Source organism: Tachysurus vachellii, chromosome 14, assembly GCF_030014155.1.
Source record: "Tachysurus vachellii isolate PV-2020 chromosome 14, HZAU_Pvac_v1, whole genome shotgun sequence".
Lineage (NCBI taxonomy): Eukaryota > Metazoa > Chordata > Actinopteri > Siluriformes > Bagridae > Tachysurus > Tachysurus vachellii.
Genome location: NC_083473.1, coordinates 16,676,125 through 16,692,778, shown reverse-complemented (window position 1 = coordinate 16,692,778; position 16,654 = coordinate 16,676,125). Strand labels below are relative to the sequence as shown.

The window sequence follows — 16,654 nt, the reverse complement described above, 5'->3', positions numbered from 1 at the left end:
CTCTCTCATAATGCTTATTTGGTTGTATTTCATCATTAGGTGGCAATTATATTATATTAATATTAATTAATTAATAATAATATTATTAATATGAATTACCCAGAATCAAACAAATGTTAGATATTTTTCTGTTATATTTTTTTCTGTTTCAGATTCTGTTTTCACAAAAATAGAATCAAATAAAAGGCTGTTTTTGTTCTTTTCCAGATTTTTCCATTCATTTCATTACAAAAAATGAATATGTCATAAGTGACCCTTTCATCTTTTTTTGACACATTATTGTTCATGAAATACAATTAAAAAATTAGTTGTTTTCATGGAAAAAGTTATTTGTGTGTTGTGTTTGTGGTGTGTGTGTGTGTGTGTGTGTGTGTGTGTGTGTGTGTGTGTGTGTGTGTGTATGTGTGTGTGTGTGAAAAGTTTCACATTGCACAGACTTCACTCACAAATGATCAAGTGCATTTTTATCAGCTGTAGAGAACAAGAACTTTACTGCAAGCTCTGATATGTACAGTATATGATATGGATGATCTTCTGTGGCCTTCAGTCTGCTGAACGAACTCATGTCTGAGGCTATAACAATTTTCACATTTGGAAGTAGTGCTAGATATTTTGTGAAAATGGAAATAAGATGATAATAATCGTTTTAAATATTAATGATTATTTTACCTGTTGTGATTTATGGGATTTCAATATGGTCTTAAATTTGTGAGAGAAAAAAACATTTTGCAATGTGATGTGTCTCAAACTTTTTTAGATCATTCAAATTGGATTATTGAGAGTTCTTGACGACCGGTTTTGAGAACTTTTAAGCGGGGGAAAAAGAAGGTGGATGAAACCAACGGGAAAGGGTGGGTGAGGGAAAAGAAAACTTTTAAGAATCGGGGACATTCAGGGGAGGGCGCCCACAAGACAGGGAACCCCCGAGAAAGGCGGAATCCCTGGTGGGTCATCGAACCTCACCCGGCCCGGACACGGAAAGGATTGACAGATTGATAGCTCTTTCTCGATTCTGTGGGTGGTGGTGCATGGCCGTTCTTAGTTGGTGGAGCGATTTACAGTATCTGGTTAATTCCGATAACGAACGAGACTCCGGCATGCTAAATAGAAGAGCCGACATCGAAGGATCAAAAAGCGACGTCGCCATGAACGCTTGGCCGCAACAAGCCAGTTACAGTCAATAATGAAAATTATTTTTAAACCCAGTCTGATGCCTTATATGATGCCCATTTAAAATCAAGCAAACATCCAGAGATGTACTAAGATGTCATCTTACCATTCCATATAAATATCAGAGAAAAAACTTCTAAGAGGTTACAACGAATAAGACAGGAACCTTTATCAAGAGCATACAGTAAGTGTCTGTTGATAAAGAAACTTTCTCAAGATTTCAAAGTAGGACCAAAATGACATAGGTCAGCCATAACTAAAGATGATGCTGCTCCTGGCCACTGACCCCATTTAAGTTATTTTATAGTGTCTGGAAAATAATATTAATATCTAGATGGAGTTTTTTTCACATGAAAAAGAATGTATACAACAAAATACTACAAACGAAACAGATTTATATGCATATATTATACTATATAGTATAACTAGAGCAATAACTGCAATAACTCTCTATATACGTCTAAATATGTACTTCTGCTGTGAATATTCTATAACATGTAATGTGGCATTATTTCCGATAGAACTAACCCAGATCCAAGAATTAATCCAAAGAGTCCTATTCTGTCTCCACTAAGTTTCTCATTTACTGTTAAAGGTTATTAGTAGTATTTTATAAGGCTATTCGGTGTACTTACACTGATTGGTCTCGCCCACAGTACCTAAGCAAAGTTTTTGTCTATTATGATCCATCACATCTGCTCTAGTCAAAAGGTTCTTTATTGGCACTTAAAATAATTAAGACAAAAGCAGTGGGCGAAGATTCTCGATCTTTATGTCTCAATCTTTAAGTGTAGTTTCAAAAGATATTTGTTTACTCAGACATTTTGCTTTCTCACATCTGAAGCTACAGTGAAGTTACGATATAGTATTGAGTATTAAGCATGACCTAGCAGAGACCCTGCTCGCACTTTGGTCACCATGTACACATTTTTGTATCATTGTAGCACAGGAGCAAATCTTAAGTCTACAACCAACATATACATGGAGTCCTGTTCTCTAATGTGCCATTGCCAAATCCTGACATACATCTATTGCTATAGGTCCTCTATCTTTTAGATAATAACAGGGTTCATTTGCACATGGACTAGGAAAACAGGATTTATATTAACGTTACAGAGGAAGATTCACATTCTGTCTGTGCACTTTTTATTGTGTTCAAAGCATATCCATATGAAAGACATCAAGCCATCTGAACAGGCATTACGCATCCTGATACTCTATTTCCATTTGGATCTTTCTCTACTTCTGCTGCTTTCAATGGGTGTACATGGATACCATAAAGATTTAAAGTGTCCAAAAACAGTTTATGCAAAAGTTTCACCTTTGCTTCAGTTGATAATCACATCATAGATTTGTACCTTGAACTTTTGCCAGTTGCGTTTTACTGCTTCATATAGGGCAAGAAATCATGAGAGAAAATGAACAGGAACATTGAGATAAACTGCCAGTTCACAGTGATGTTCTACTATTGGAAAACTCCTTTGCTCTATTGCTAGAAGTCTTTTAATGGGAGCAGTGTTCCAGAGCAGCTTCAGCTAAATTTTTAGCATCAGACCCCAAAACACAGATGGCCGTTTTGTTGGTGTCTGCACTGTAGCAATCTACTCTGAATTGGTCCACATTCTCTCATTGATGCATCGTGGATCACACAATTTGTGTGCTTTGTCCAAAATGTTAGAAGCTGAATACAAATGTTCTTTATAGGAAAACAATCAACAACTGAAACGTTTGATGTCGCTTTGCGTTTTATTTTTTACTTATCACAGTTTTCAAGGCTTTCAGTCTATCATCCACATGTTTACATATGTCTATCATAACACACTTAAAATCCAATGCCCCAGAAATGACAAGAAAAAAGATTTTAGAAATGGTTCATTATATAATACAGTGTAATTCATTTGAATGCCTCATGTATGTATGTAAGGATGAAGTACTGTAAGTAAAGCCTCAGACCTGACCATACAGTAAAGGTTTAAAATAATGTATTTATTTAGAGAATGAGATGCATACAGACAGATAATAATCCTATTCCTATTCCAATTAACAATTATTGTCCATTCTATTTTATATTTGCCACTCTGTGTATCACCATCAAAACTGAATCTGCTTGACTGCCAGACAGATCTACAACATGGCTGATACACCTGGCAGCAGAACAAGACGCTCATATGTCTAGAAGCTGTATCGGAACTACAACACAGTACCTGCCTCTTCTCCCTCTAAACGACTTTCTTTAACCTTTTGTAGAAAAAAGAATCATGCCAAACTCCTTATATCAGATACCAGAGACAGCTGGGAACGGGACAGTATTGGAAGATGCTAAAGGCTGTGTTTCCTAGCTGAGATTGCTTCTTTAAAACCTCTGGACAAACCTTGTACTCTGAACCTCATGGACATCTTAGATAATAGCTTAGATTGCTCTGTGGCTGGAGTGTCAATATTCATCCAGTAGAGGTAGGCTACAGTGGATTATTGAGTACAGGGCCAGGTCATTGTCAAGCCATCACAAACACTTTCCAAAGTCTCTTAGAAGAGTAGCTATTGGCTCTAGAGGTCTGAGACTCCTCCTGGGGTTCAGGTATCAAAGGGAATGAGTCTGGTCTCACTGGAACTGGAACTCTCATGAGTTGTAGTGGGGCCATTTGTGAAACAAAGGGAGGAGGGTTGAGAAGGAAAAAAGGAGGGTACCATATACTAGATAACCATGAAGATGCCTTCATACCTTTAGAAGCTTTATCAGAGCCATTCTTAATGTCTGCAGACATTACAGGTATTCTAAAAATTAGTGATATAACAAGATTTCAGCTATGATATACATGAGTCACATTCATGATTTCTGTCTCAAACAACAAGGATTGAATATGGCTGCTCACAAGAAGACATGATGACCAAAATGAAAAAAAATAAAAAAATAAAAAAATAATAAAATAAAATAAACAACAAATGTTGTTGACGGTTTTAAATTTACTTAGTAACGCACATTTAATTTCAATGTTATCTAATGAGTTTTACTAAGATTAAGTGTTTTTTCGAACTATTTAAAAACTGTTCAATAAAAAGATGTTATTAGAAAATTATTTATAATATAAGAAACTATTATAACATTAGAATCTAGAGGTCCAGCACCATCATTTTAATTCTGATGTTAACATGAGCATGAAAAGGTATTATAAATGTTATTTCTGGAGAGAGGCTTGTTGTCCCAATTCATTAACAAATAATACATTAGTTTCAGCATACAGGACATGGATCATGAGATTAAAATCTAAATTCAAAGGCAAAAAGGCTTACAATGCATACTACTAAAATCAAATTAAAGTCCTACAGTATTATTGCCACTACTGTGTATATAGTTGAAATGTAGATGTTTTTAAGAATTATTACACTGTAGATGTCATTTTAAACAACAGGTAAGATGATTATTTGTGGAGGTAGGCATCTAGCCACAGCTCACCAGATTTCTTCAAAGACCTGAAAAGGATAGAAACAAAATCTCAGTTTTAGCTTTATAATTAATAATATTTTCTTTCAAATCTGATTGAAACTTTGGAATATTAAAACAAACTACAGCGATAAATAAACTACCTGACAATGTCACACCAGGATTCCCACAGGCCTTTGACCTGGTACTGAATTCCATACTTCTCACAGAGTTCTCGTACTTGAGGAGACGCACGGCTATAGTTATGGCGCGGCATCATGGGGAATAGACTGGTTGGGGGTAAAAAACATATAAAAGCTCCATACTCAAGTATTTTGGTAATATTCATGCATCTATAAGCATAAACTAAACACAATGCTAGGGCACTTACTGGTGCTCAATCTGGAAGTTGAGGTGGCCGCTGAACCAATCATTGAACTGTGAATGCTCAATATTACAAGTAGCTTTCAACTAAACAAAAATCCACAAAAGCACATATTAAACCAATAGAAATAAAACAAATTGTATACTGATTCAATAACTTCCTGTGCTTTAACATACTTTAATGCTTAAATAAAGAAATATCCCTTATTGCCCATATGGTACCAACAACCATGGCATGGTTAGTCAGTTAGAGATTACGTAATTTATAAATAATTGGACATTGTCATTATCAGATGAATTTAACTGAACATAATCTTTAATCAGTTCAAACAATTTGGAAATTACAGCACTTTTTATAGATGGTCCCCTGTTTTTAAGGGACCAGAAGTAACTGGATGGTCAGCTGTTCCATGGCAAGGTGTTTATTATTTCATAATTGTTACACTTAAGTAAGCAGAATAAACATCTACAATTGTATTCTTCGGTTGTACGAAGTGTACAGTTACATTTGGAATCTGTTGCTGTTAACTCTCAACATAAAGTCTAAAGTGTTTATCAGATTAGACAAAGCCTGTACACTTCCAGAACAACATGCTATGGACAAATAAGACACAGATACATTTGTACCTGATAAGAAGAGAAAGCAAGGAGTTTGTTCCCTTATATTTACTGATAACCAAATTGTCCCAAGAACAAAATGCTGTAGTCAAATGCGTGAATGCTGTTCTAGTTTCAAATATTTGATTATTATTGAGTAAAGAGTACAATTCTGTAAAAGTTTCAGTTGCCTGTTGTTTAGGAACTAATAATACTTCATACTTATCCAAAAATGTACCTGCATGCTGAGCCAATCGTCGTGTTTATCGTGGTCAATGTCCATGGGAATGTGATTCATCTGGGTCACCCACACAAACCAATGACTTTCCATAAACCTGAACATCACACCAGTAACAGAAAATCCAATGTGAAGGATTGTACTACACTGACATAAAATATACTGTTTAAACTCAGGGGTAAGCAGAAGTCTGGTGAAGTCCTACCTTACAAAAGTTAGAAGCACAAGCGATCCCAGAATTCCATAATATGGAGAATAAAACATCAAGTAACGTGCATAGTAGGACAAAAACCATGCAAAATCCTCAAAAAAATGAAAAGAAACAATGATAAGTCATCAAATTTATAAGCAAGTCTCTACATAAGCAAGAGGCAGTTCTACTGGATGTTCAGATGCATAGTAATGTAAAAGGCATTGTCATGGCAACTTACCACCCAATCCCGTTGCAAATACATGGTCTGCATAACGTGCAGGTTAAAGTACAATGGTATGAGCAGGGGAGGGCCAACTAATAAGAGAGAGAGAGTAGAGAGGTGTGACTAGGCAGTGGTTTAAATGATAAACATTTTTCTTTTTACTGGTCTAAGAAATAGCAATGAATGACCAACCCAAAAAGAAATACCGATGCTGATGGTTATATGGCATGTGCTTCACCTTTTTAATCCCATACTGTAACAAAGGTTGAGGGAAGAAATTATAGACAAACAAAGCTTTTTTAAAAATGAAATATGTTTTGTGAAATCTGTGAAGGTGTGAAGGCTAATTAATTACTGTACAGATCTGTCTGCCCTTCATATGAACACAGAAGTGGTTTAGTTTACCTCAACAGGCAGGATTTTTCCCAAGACCAGTATGTTCAACATGTTGACGTCAGGGTCTTTACTGACAATATTGGGCTTAGCATGGTGCTGAAAGTGGCGATGGTTCCACCAATTTGCAGAAGCCCCCTGTATATTCAGAAAACACACATAGACAGAGTGGTACACTGGGGAAAGTCACATCTTGGATGTTTAAGACAGGCATAATTTAATATACAACGATGAGTCAAAGCATTGTGCCTACTTACAGATGGAGTTAATAACATTAATTATCTCCTAACAATGGAGAATATCAAGGTCTAGGATATATTAGATCAGATTTCATAGTCAAAGTGTTGGATGCAGAAGAAATGGGCAGGTATAAGCAACATCTGGGCAACTTTGACAGTGAGGGCTGTCCTGTTATGTCATAGAAATATTTAAGGATGGTTATTTCACAACACCCTGCTAGGTATGGAGCTGCATAGCTGTAGACCTGCTCACAGTGCCCATGCTAATTATCATCTGTCCAGGGAAACCGTCATTAATGTTATTAATATTAATGTTATTAATATTAATGTTATTATCTGTGTAGCCACCTTGCAACTTGTAGGACTTAAAGGACCTGCTAATAAAGTCTTAGTGTCAGATTCACCTCCAGAGATACAGTCAGTGCCTAGAGATGTTTTAGAGGGATCAACAGCATATTAACCAGCTAGTGTAATGTGGTTTGACTCATTGGTGTACAGTATATCTAAATAGAAGTATACATCTTGAAATGATACCTTCAGGTGTCCAATGATAAATTTGTGCACTAGGTGATCCCAAGTGGAATTTTTAAAGACTGACAGGTGGCCAAAGTCATGCTGAAGCCATCCAGCCTGAGCCTGCATGGTAGAGGAGAGAAAGCACACATCAACATATGGCTTGTTCCCAATTTGGGTACCTGCCAATTCTATTTAACCAGCCACATTCTATCATATGACATCTACATAGATTTTGGGGGAAAATGCCATTTTATTAATCTTATTTAATTTTTCACCAGGTGTATGTTTTGCCGGATACCAGTATTAAGTGTTTACATGTTTTGGTTTGTTTGGATTGACATCATTCTTAGTTGTAGGTACCAGTCTCGCTGTTCTAAGCTGGTGGTAAGCTTTTTCATGGGTATCTGGATCAACAATATTTGAGAAAATATTACAAAATACCACACACAGTATATTACTGTAAGCTGCTCTAAATTAAATACTCTCATAATGCTGCATTTAACCCTGGAATATGTTACAGACAGTTTTTAAGAAAAAAGCACCACACTGTAATACAGAAAGAACATTTAACACAGACACATGCAGCTACTTTATAGCACATTTTAAATGCTTTAGCTTAAACGGCTCGGATGTACAGACAAAAATTTCAAAGAAAAGGTTAGCTCCGGTTTCCCCCCAAGTATGAGAACATTTTTACTATGAGCACAATCCATATTAAAAAATTAAGCCATCCTACCTGTGAAGTGGCCAGCAAGACAGATATTAGAAGTGAAATTATCCAGCCATTGCCAAAATTCCAAAGGAGTGCCACAGACAGGGCCTCCAAGAGCAGAATGTGGCCAAGATATAGGATAAAAAACAGTGGACTGGTGCGGAACAAGCCCTGTGATTCCAACCTCTTACGCAAGTCCCGGAAATCTTCCATTAAAGCAGCCTGAGAAAGACGAACAAGAGCCAGACTGTCAGGAATTAATGCAGAATGAATGAATACAGAATGCTAAATACAATCTTAAGGTAAAAAATGTATAGTATAAATAATAATTAATACTTATATTATTCTGTCATGTATTCTACCTTAAGACTACAGCTATGTGGAGGAAATTTCCTGCTTACTTGTTTACTTGCAAAGTAGTAATAGTAAAAAAAAAAAATCTTGAAATGTTCTAGCTCTGTGTAGTAATCTACTGCTTTTATACTTTAACAGTGACTTTGGCTTGCATCTTGCTCCTCCATGGCAGGATAGTGTTCGGTGGGGTTCCATGGTCTGAGTCACTTTGATGACTTTTTGCTTTATAACTCAGCAAACAAAACAAGGAAGCCACTATGATTGTCCAGAATAAGAAAACTGAACTGTTTTTATATGTAAGAAACCGGACCATGTGTGATGAGTAATAAAGTGATAAGGGAAACCATAAGATCATTAAATACTGTAATCTTTAAATATAATATCTCATTGTAACCTATGGATAGAACTATTGTTAAATCTCCAGAATTTAACATGTCCCTCAGTCAGACAAATTGGAGCAAATGTACTGCCACTAATAAGCAACAGGTGGCAGTAGATACAGAGGCATCATTTTGTCCCAAAGTAAACTCAGCCATAGTCACATGCGTTTTAAAAACTCTAACAGCCAATCGGTGGCTGAGCCTGAACCAGGCCACCCAACAGGCCAAATACAGAGTCTGTGGCAACAGACATAATATGTTTGTGTCTCACAGCCAAACTTTCAGCTTTAAACAAACGGCTAAATTCCTCATCTAGTATTTCCCACTGTAAGCAGGCCTGACAGTTCCTCTGAAGGGCCAAGCAAAGAAAGGCTACTTCTTCAGGTTTGTTTTTAAGATCTTACACATTGTGAATGTTACAGCACAATCTGTTCAAAATGTGGATAGGAGCGAGTCTACAGTAAGTGATCATCTGTCATGAAACATATGGAAATCTGACCATAACACTGATGCTGTTTGAACACCCAACCCTGTGACTCTCTGACTCTATTGTGTGGTCACATATATATATTTATTTAAAACAAATGTACATCGAATATCATTAAGCACATAAACCAAGGTGCTGCATTTCCCCTCAGGTGATGCCCATTTCTATACGTCTGTAATAGTGGTGTGTAGTTGCAGCCATACATTTTTGCCGTGATCTTGACTGGGCTCTGACGGTGTCAACTCTCCCAGCAGCAGTGGCTTCATGAACTTCCTCACGTATCGCTGATCAGGATGGAAGGCTGCAAACGCATCCTGCACAGAGCCGCACTTTCGTTTAGGTGTCCACAAAGTGCAACAAATTTTCTCTTCTGCTCAATAATACTGTGTGCATATCGATATCTCCAGTTACTTAGAAAAGTCTGTTGGCCTGCGTGTATGTGAATGCAAACTTAATAAAACAGTGAGGATTTGGCTGTGTGATCTAAAGTGAGTCTGTGTGATCTGAAATGAGTTCTGGCATAATTATTAAAAGCACTGTTTATCTTATTTAAAAGGATACTTAAAAGCATAAGCCAAACACATATCTTATGATGTAGCTAGTTACCGTTGCATCCTCGCCAGCATAGTGTTCAAGGATTCTGCGTCCTCCAGGATGTCTCTTTGTCCACTCGCTCACATTGTACACTTTTCTCTCGATCACCAGCCACTGATCACCCCTGCGAATGTGTTTCTGCACTTCCTCCCAGGTATACTGAGCACAAATACCGTTTTCTCCTGACCCCAGCTGCTCACCCCGATGTCCACCTCCACCCATCTCTCTGTTAACAACCAGTTAACATTGCTCAGGTTAGGAACGTGTGAAAGGCATAAAAGTCCCTCAAAGATAAAATAAATAAGTTAATAAATAGATCAGATAAATTGATGGATAGAATACAATCAAATAAGTTCATCATTCTATCACAGTGTTTTTTACTCTTATTGTAAGGGTACCTGAATTCAGCTAAACCAGCTGTAATAAATTCCACACTGTAATCCTGTTATAAAGCCTTTTCATATCATCTAATCAATCTCTGGCTAAACACAACACCGGGCTTGGTAATGAAAATGCATCCAACCATAGCAAATGTTTATATAGGAAATATTATTTCAATTTAACATCATACAATTTAACATGCACCAGCACCTATAAGGACAAGAGGCATAAATATAATGCTGCTAGAAAAAAAAGAAAGAAAGAAAAAAAAACTTGCATTTGGTTTTTTAAAGTTTATGCATTTTTTATTTTTTATTTGAAGAGAAATAAACAATTCTTACCAACTGATGATATTTTATAGATCTGTCTGAACATGCAGTTCTATAGTCTACTTATATAAATTCACACAAAAGAAATGATTGGTTTATATCTCAGAATTTGAGATTGGAGTTAGATTGTAATACAGTCACATAAGTCACATCCATCACAGAATACAGTAGAAGAACGACAGCTGACTACAAATGCAGTAAGATGTACTCACTCGTCAGGGTTTAACTTGTTTGTCTGCACGTAGTCGTGATGTGTTCATGTAACTGTGGCCAGTCCTGCGTGATAAGTGGATGTATTCGGTGTTATCAGTGTTTATCCCCCGGTGCGCTGCTGCTCTTTCATACCGGCTCTCATCACTGCGCTCCTCTCCTGAGTTCCAAACAGATCGTTCGAGCGACTCTGCTCCAATCCGAGCGCGCGTCCTGCAGCCTGCTGACCAATCAGCGCGCAGATCTTCTTACCGATTTTTCCGAGTTTATTTCTCTCTCTCTCTCTCTCTCTCTCTCTCTCTCTCTCTCTCTCTCTCTCTCTCTCTGTCTGTCTCTCTCTCTTTCTCTTTCTGTCTGTCTGTCTGTCTGTCTCTCTCTCTCTCTCTCTCTCTCTCTCTCTCTCTCTCTCTCTCTCTCTCTCTCTCTCTCTGTCTGTCTGTCTGTCTGTCTCTCTCTCTCTCTCTTTCTCTTTCTCTGTCTGTCTCTCTCTCTCTCTCTCTCTCTCTCTCTCTCTCTCTCTCTCTCTCTCTCTCATGATTTGTTTTATTTTCTCCTTTGCTTCTCCCACGAGTGTCCTTTAACATGATGGAAAGTTTAGGCATATGACATCATATAACAGGTTATTCTTCACCTTTGTATGAAACATTTACACTGTGTATCATATAACTTCACTTTTATACCAAAAACTTTTTATACCAAAAGTGGACAAACTTACAAAAGTGTAAATACTACAAAAGTGGACAAACTTATTAGTAGAGTTTAGAAAACAAAATGAAAAATATAACAAAATGAGAAATAAATAAAAAAAAACAACTTCTACAAGAGGAAAAAATGATTGCTATCAAAATGAAGCTAATCTTTTATACTTTCAAGACAACTAGTTGAGTTCATCTGGTTCTTCAACAGTCACTAAACTCTAGCTCTGGATGTTGCTTTTCTGTAGTTTAATCTACCTCTCAATAATGATTTTGATATAATGATCTCAGTAAAGGTTTTACTGACTATTTCACCAACCCACACAATTCATTCTTTCATTCATCTTCTACCACTTATCCGAACTACCTCGGGTCACGGGGAGCCTGTGCCTATCTCAGGCGTCATCGGGCATCAAGGCAGGATACACCCTGGACGGAGTGCCAACCCATCGCAGGGCACACACACACACTCTCATTCACTCACACAATCACACACTAAGGACAATTTTCCAGAGATGCCAATCAACCTACCATGCATATCTTTGGACCGGGGGAGGAAACCGGAGTACCCGGAGGAAACCCCCGAGGCACGGGGAGAACATGCAAACTCCACACACACAAGGTGGAGGCAGGAATCGAACCCCGACCCTGGAGGTGTGAGGCGAATGTGCCAACCACTAAGCCACCGTGCCCCCTACCCACACAATTATCATTTATAAATCAATAAATGGAAATGAACAGAAACTTAACCACAATAAAGATTAACTCAGCTGTCAGTTACTTACTTATCCAGCTTATCATCATTAATATATTCATCTTAGAATTCTGCATTGGCAAGTTTTCTCCAACAATTCTGGAAACCACTTCAATGTTCAGTTTCAGCAGCGTTGAAAACACTGAGGTAACAATATCTTTTTTTTGGCTCAGTGGAAATCATTTTACTTTCCATCTACATTCTTTTGTAGAAAGACAAGATCCCATTGCAGTTTTATCAGTACATCTGCAAATCTTTAACTGATTATTGCAAGGTATGATAGATAAATAATATGGATAAAGTATCAGGCCTGAAAAAGGCTTATTATTACAGTATAAGAATTGTTAAATGTAATGCTGATGTTTTAAATTACAGACAAAAATGACCTTTCTTCATGACACAATGACCTGGATACTGTAGATTTGTAGCATCTAACAACATCTGCTGTAACTATAAAGACTGTCATGTGTTTATCTCAGGAATCTTACTCACAATATGAGTACACAATACCAAACACACTACTGTCTTTCCACTTGTACAACCATATGCTGTTATAATTAGTATATTACAGATTTAGAAAAATTGTACATTGTTTATTAAGCTGGATATAAATGAGTTGATTGGTATCATTTGTCTTTACACAGGAAATTTGGTATTCATGAAAATTTGTGATGATGAAATGAAATGCTCATATGCTCATAAACTCATGCTTATAAGTGTGTTAATTTATGCATAGGAGGACTGACTAATGCAAACCTCGATTAACCGACTTTAAATAATATAAACAAATCTGTTACTGCATTTATATAAACAAACAAAAAATAGCTTAATGTATTTTGTGGATCCCTGTCTTTTAATATTAATGGCTTTAAATAAAGAAATATTAAATATGGAACAGCAAAGTTAGCAAGTCAACAGGGATATTTTAGATTCTAAAATCATAAATTTCTGTAAAGTTGCTTTGTAACGATACAAAGATTTTAAGATTTTGGTCTTAAAAGCACCAAACAAATACTACAAAATTTAATTGAGTTGATCATATTGAACTAATTAATAATGCTGCCGTATAAGAGGAGGTCTGATTTCATTTGACAGCATTTTATTTTAAATGCTGAGCAATGTTTCATTTGAGCCAGCACTAAGTAACAGCTAAATAACCTACTTAGCATGTTTCAAGGTGCAGTGTGTCGTATACTCCTGAGTAAGCCATGTAATCATGTCCTTCTGCTTTTCTGTTATTGCATCAGGAGAATTTGGGGCCAAATGTTGCCAAGATATTCCAATATGAATAAAAAATAAGTAAATGAGTAGTTACTCTTCGTGAGGACCATAGTGTCCACAATAATTAATCTAATTCACCTTTTCCATTAATCAGCTTTCAATTTTGGCCTTTCAGGTGTGTTAAATAAAATGTTTTTTTTTTTACAGGCAGAGAGTCAGTTACAATTTTAGAAAATGTAGAAACATTTAGAATGTTTGGAAACATTAAATTTTATTGTGACAAAATGTATTTTTACCGTTCAGTGGTCATTTCAGTTGTTTGAGCTTTGCCTTTTATGGACTTTTTTGGGTGTCACCAAATCCAAGTCATCCGTGCTGGTCATGCGTGTTGTAATTTTAAGGTGATTGTCATTCATCTACATACACATACATTTCCAAATCTTTTGTAAATATTTGGTAAATTTTTCCCCTAACAGATAAATACTGTAAGGCCCATTTTATGTTATATACTAGATCCTAAATACTAGACAAATAAAATGAAATGAATTGAAATTAAATGGCAAGGACAAGTTAAAAAAGTGGCAACAGAGTCCAGGTTTCTTATCTGAATACCATAGTAATTTGTTGTGTTTCTATATGAAGACTAACATATTGAACAGTTAACCTTTAACAGTTAACAACTAATGTTTCTAAATTATCATTTATCATGCATTTAGTTTTCTGTATAATTACTTTGTCCTTATCAGTTTTACACACACACACGCACGCACGCACACACACACACACACACACACACACACACACACACACACACACACACACACACACACACACACACAGATATGGCATCATATTTTACCCCTCATTTATAATTATTCTTTTTCAGCATACTGATTTTCTGTCTTCTCCCACTACAATTATTACAAAATATTATTACATCAAAATATAATCTGTTTATGTTAGATAAGGATTCATTCTGTATATACTGTAAAAGTATTAAATATTATCCAATAAACTTCTAGTTGTTTACATTATGGCACCATTATACTGTTCATACATTCACCTACAAAACAATTAGAATAAAGTAAAACTAATTAGTTCCTGGTTGTTTTTTATTGGTTCAGCTGCATGGTATGAGAGTTACACTGATCAGTGACCTTATCAGTAAACACCGTCTACTGTTTTGATCTTAAGCCATTTCTCAGAACTGGCTCTGTATAACTTTATCCACAGTGGCACTTGCCAATCAATTACTATACACAGGATTTAGCATAAGCCTGTAGGTTTGATAGAACTACAGTATAACGCTTTGACTATATATCAGACTAATTAACTACTTCATGTCCTACATCCAAGGTTGTCTCATTATTTTATTCAGTAAAATTACTATAAAAAAATAAATGTTAATGACAAAATAAAGTCAAAGAGATAGAAGAAGCTTTATCAGGTAAAAATGAATGAATGGTTAAAGTGTCAGTGGTACAAGGTCTGCAGATGAACATACAGCTTGACATAAAGGATGACGGTGTGCATGACCTCATCAGGTGCCAACAGTCAAATCACTTTTTTTACTGTCTGATAACAGGTCCCTTTGCCTCCAGCTGCTCTTTGTACTTCTTTGAAAGTCATTCTTCTTCATGGAAGTCATTCTTGGAAATACATACTGGTTATACATATTGATTTTTCCTGAATGAAAATATACAGGTGCTGGTCATATAATTAGAATATCATCAAAAAGTTGATTTATTTCACTAATTCCGTTCAAAAAGTGAAACTATATTCATTCATTACACACAGACTGATATATTTCAAATGTTTATTTCTTTTAATTTTGATGATTATAACTGACAACTAAGCAAAATCCCAAATTCAGTATCTCAGAAAATTCTAATATTACTTAAGACCAATACAAAGAAAGGATTTTTAGAAATCTGGGCCAACTGAAAAGTATGAACATGAAAAGTATGAGCATGTACAGCACTCAGTACTTAGTTGGGGCTCCTTTTGCCTGAATTACTGCTGCAATATGGCATGGCATGGAGTCGATCAGTCTGTGGCACTGCTCAGGTGTTATGAGAGCCCAGGTTGCTCTGATAGTGGCCTTCAGCTCTTCTGCATTGTTGGGTCTGGCATATCGCATCTTCCTCTTCACAATACCCCATAGATTTTCTATGGGGTTAAGGTCAGGCGAGTTTGCTGGCCAATTAAGAACAGGGATCCCATGGTCCTTAGACCAGGTACTGGTAGCTGGTAGCTTTGGCACTGTGTGCAGGTGGCAAGTCCTGTTGGAAAATGAAATCTGCATCTCCATAAAGTTGGTCAGCAAGTGAAATAAATCAATTTTTCGAAAATATTCTAATTATATGACCAGCACCTGTATATTTTTTTTACATCCACTTCATTCAAATTACATGAAGAACTTGCTGGAGTTGTGAGACATTAAAACGTGTGCAAACAATTCACATTTTTTACATATTTTGTGTTTATCTGGTTTTGCAGTGATGCATTGATAAGAAAATAAATGAATAAATAACAATGCAAAATACAGAATTATAATGAGAGAGACAGTGAGAAAGAAAGTTATTTAAAGAGAGATGGGCATTTAAATATATTTTAGTATTTCATCTGCAGAAAACAATGTAGACAATCTGATAAATAAATTCACTGGTGAATCTTGCATATATATAAAAAACATTTGGCAAAGCACAACAAAAGTGAATGAATTTATTTAATTCTTGTATTCCACTGTTTGATGCTGGGTGAGTTTGCTGATCACCAGCAGAGGGTGCGTCATGCCCAACAATTAATAAACCAGTCAGTCTACGAGTCCAGCCAAAGCCTGACTTCAAGCATGTACCCATGGAGCTGATATATTTAATCAGTAAACATGGCCAAGAACCTTCTACTTTCACAGAAAGAGTTCATTAGCCTGTTATGGAACAAGGTTAACTACAGAAAACATATCAGTTTGTATTTATACAGTACTGGCATCCATTATAATTACAGAGCCTGTAATTGGGCTTCAGACCAGTACCTGTGTGACTGTCACTGCATTATTAAATGTACTCAGTAGTATATCTGGTACTTTATAAACGATTACAGTAGCTGACTAACGTTGATCAGCAGCAGTGCACTTGTCAAATTCAGGCACGATGCTGTGTAT

The 16,654-nt window shown here is 36.2% G+C and overlaps 1 protein-coding gene across 1 annotated transcript; it reads right to left on the bottom strand.

Annotated features, from left to right (window-relative positions):
• Positions 1 to 2,897: 2,897 nt before the first annotated feature.
• On the bottom strand, positions 2,898 to 10,979 carry LOC132856696 (fatty acid desaturase 2). The gene is made up of 13 exons (XM_060886364.1): positions 10,824 to 10,979; positions 9,914 to 10,127; positions 9,511 to 9,621; positions 8,111 to 8,308; positions 7,393 to 7,494; positions 6,632 to 6,757; positions 6,419 to 6,479; positions 6,242 to 6,318; positions 6,016 to 6,113; positions 5,811 to 5,907; positions 4,983 to 5,062; positions 4,756 to 4,881; positions 2,898 to 4,641 (listed from the first exon to the last, which is right to left on the bottom strand). The coding sequence occupies exons 2-13, from the start codon at positions 10,121 to 10,123 to the stop codon at positions 4,590 to 4,592; spliced, it is 1,338 nt and encodes a 445-aa protein (XP_060742347.1). The 5' UTR covers positions 10,124 to 10,127; positions 10,824 to 10,979; the 3' UTR covers positions 2,898 to 4,589.
• Between the last annotated feature and the right edge of the window lie 5,675 nt (positions 10,980 to 16,654).

Coding starts and splice junctions, on each gene's coding strand:
- LOC132856696 (XM_060886364.1), bottom strand. CDS start 10,123: ATGGGTGGAGGTGGACATCGGGGTGAGCAGCTGGGGTCAGGAGAAAAC. Junction 8,309..9,510: donor GTCAAGATCACGGCAAAAAT/GTATGGCTGCAA, acceptor CGTCTTTCTCAG/GCTGCTTTAATGGAAGATTT. Junction 5,908..6,015: donor GTGCTTCTAACTTTTGTAAG/GTAGGACTTCAC, acceptor TGTGATGTTCAG/GTTTATGGAAAGTCATTGGT.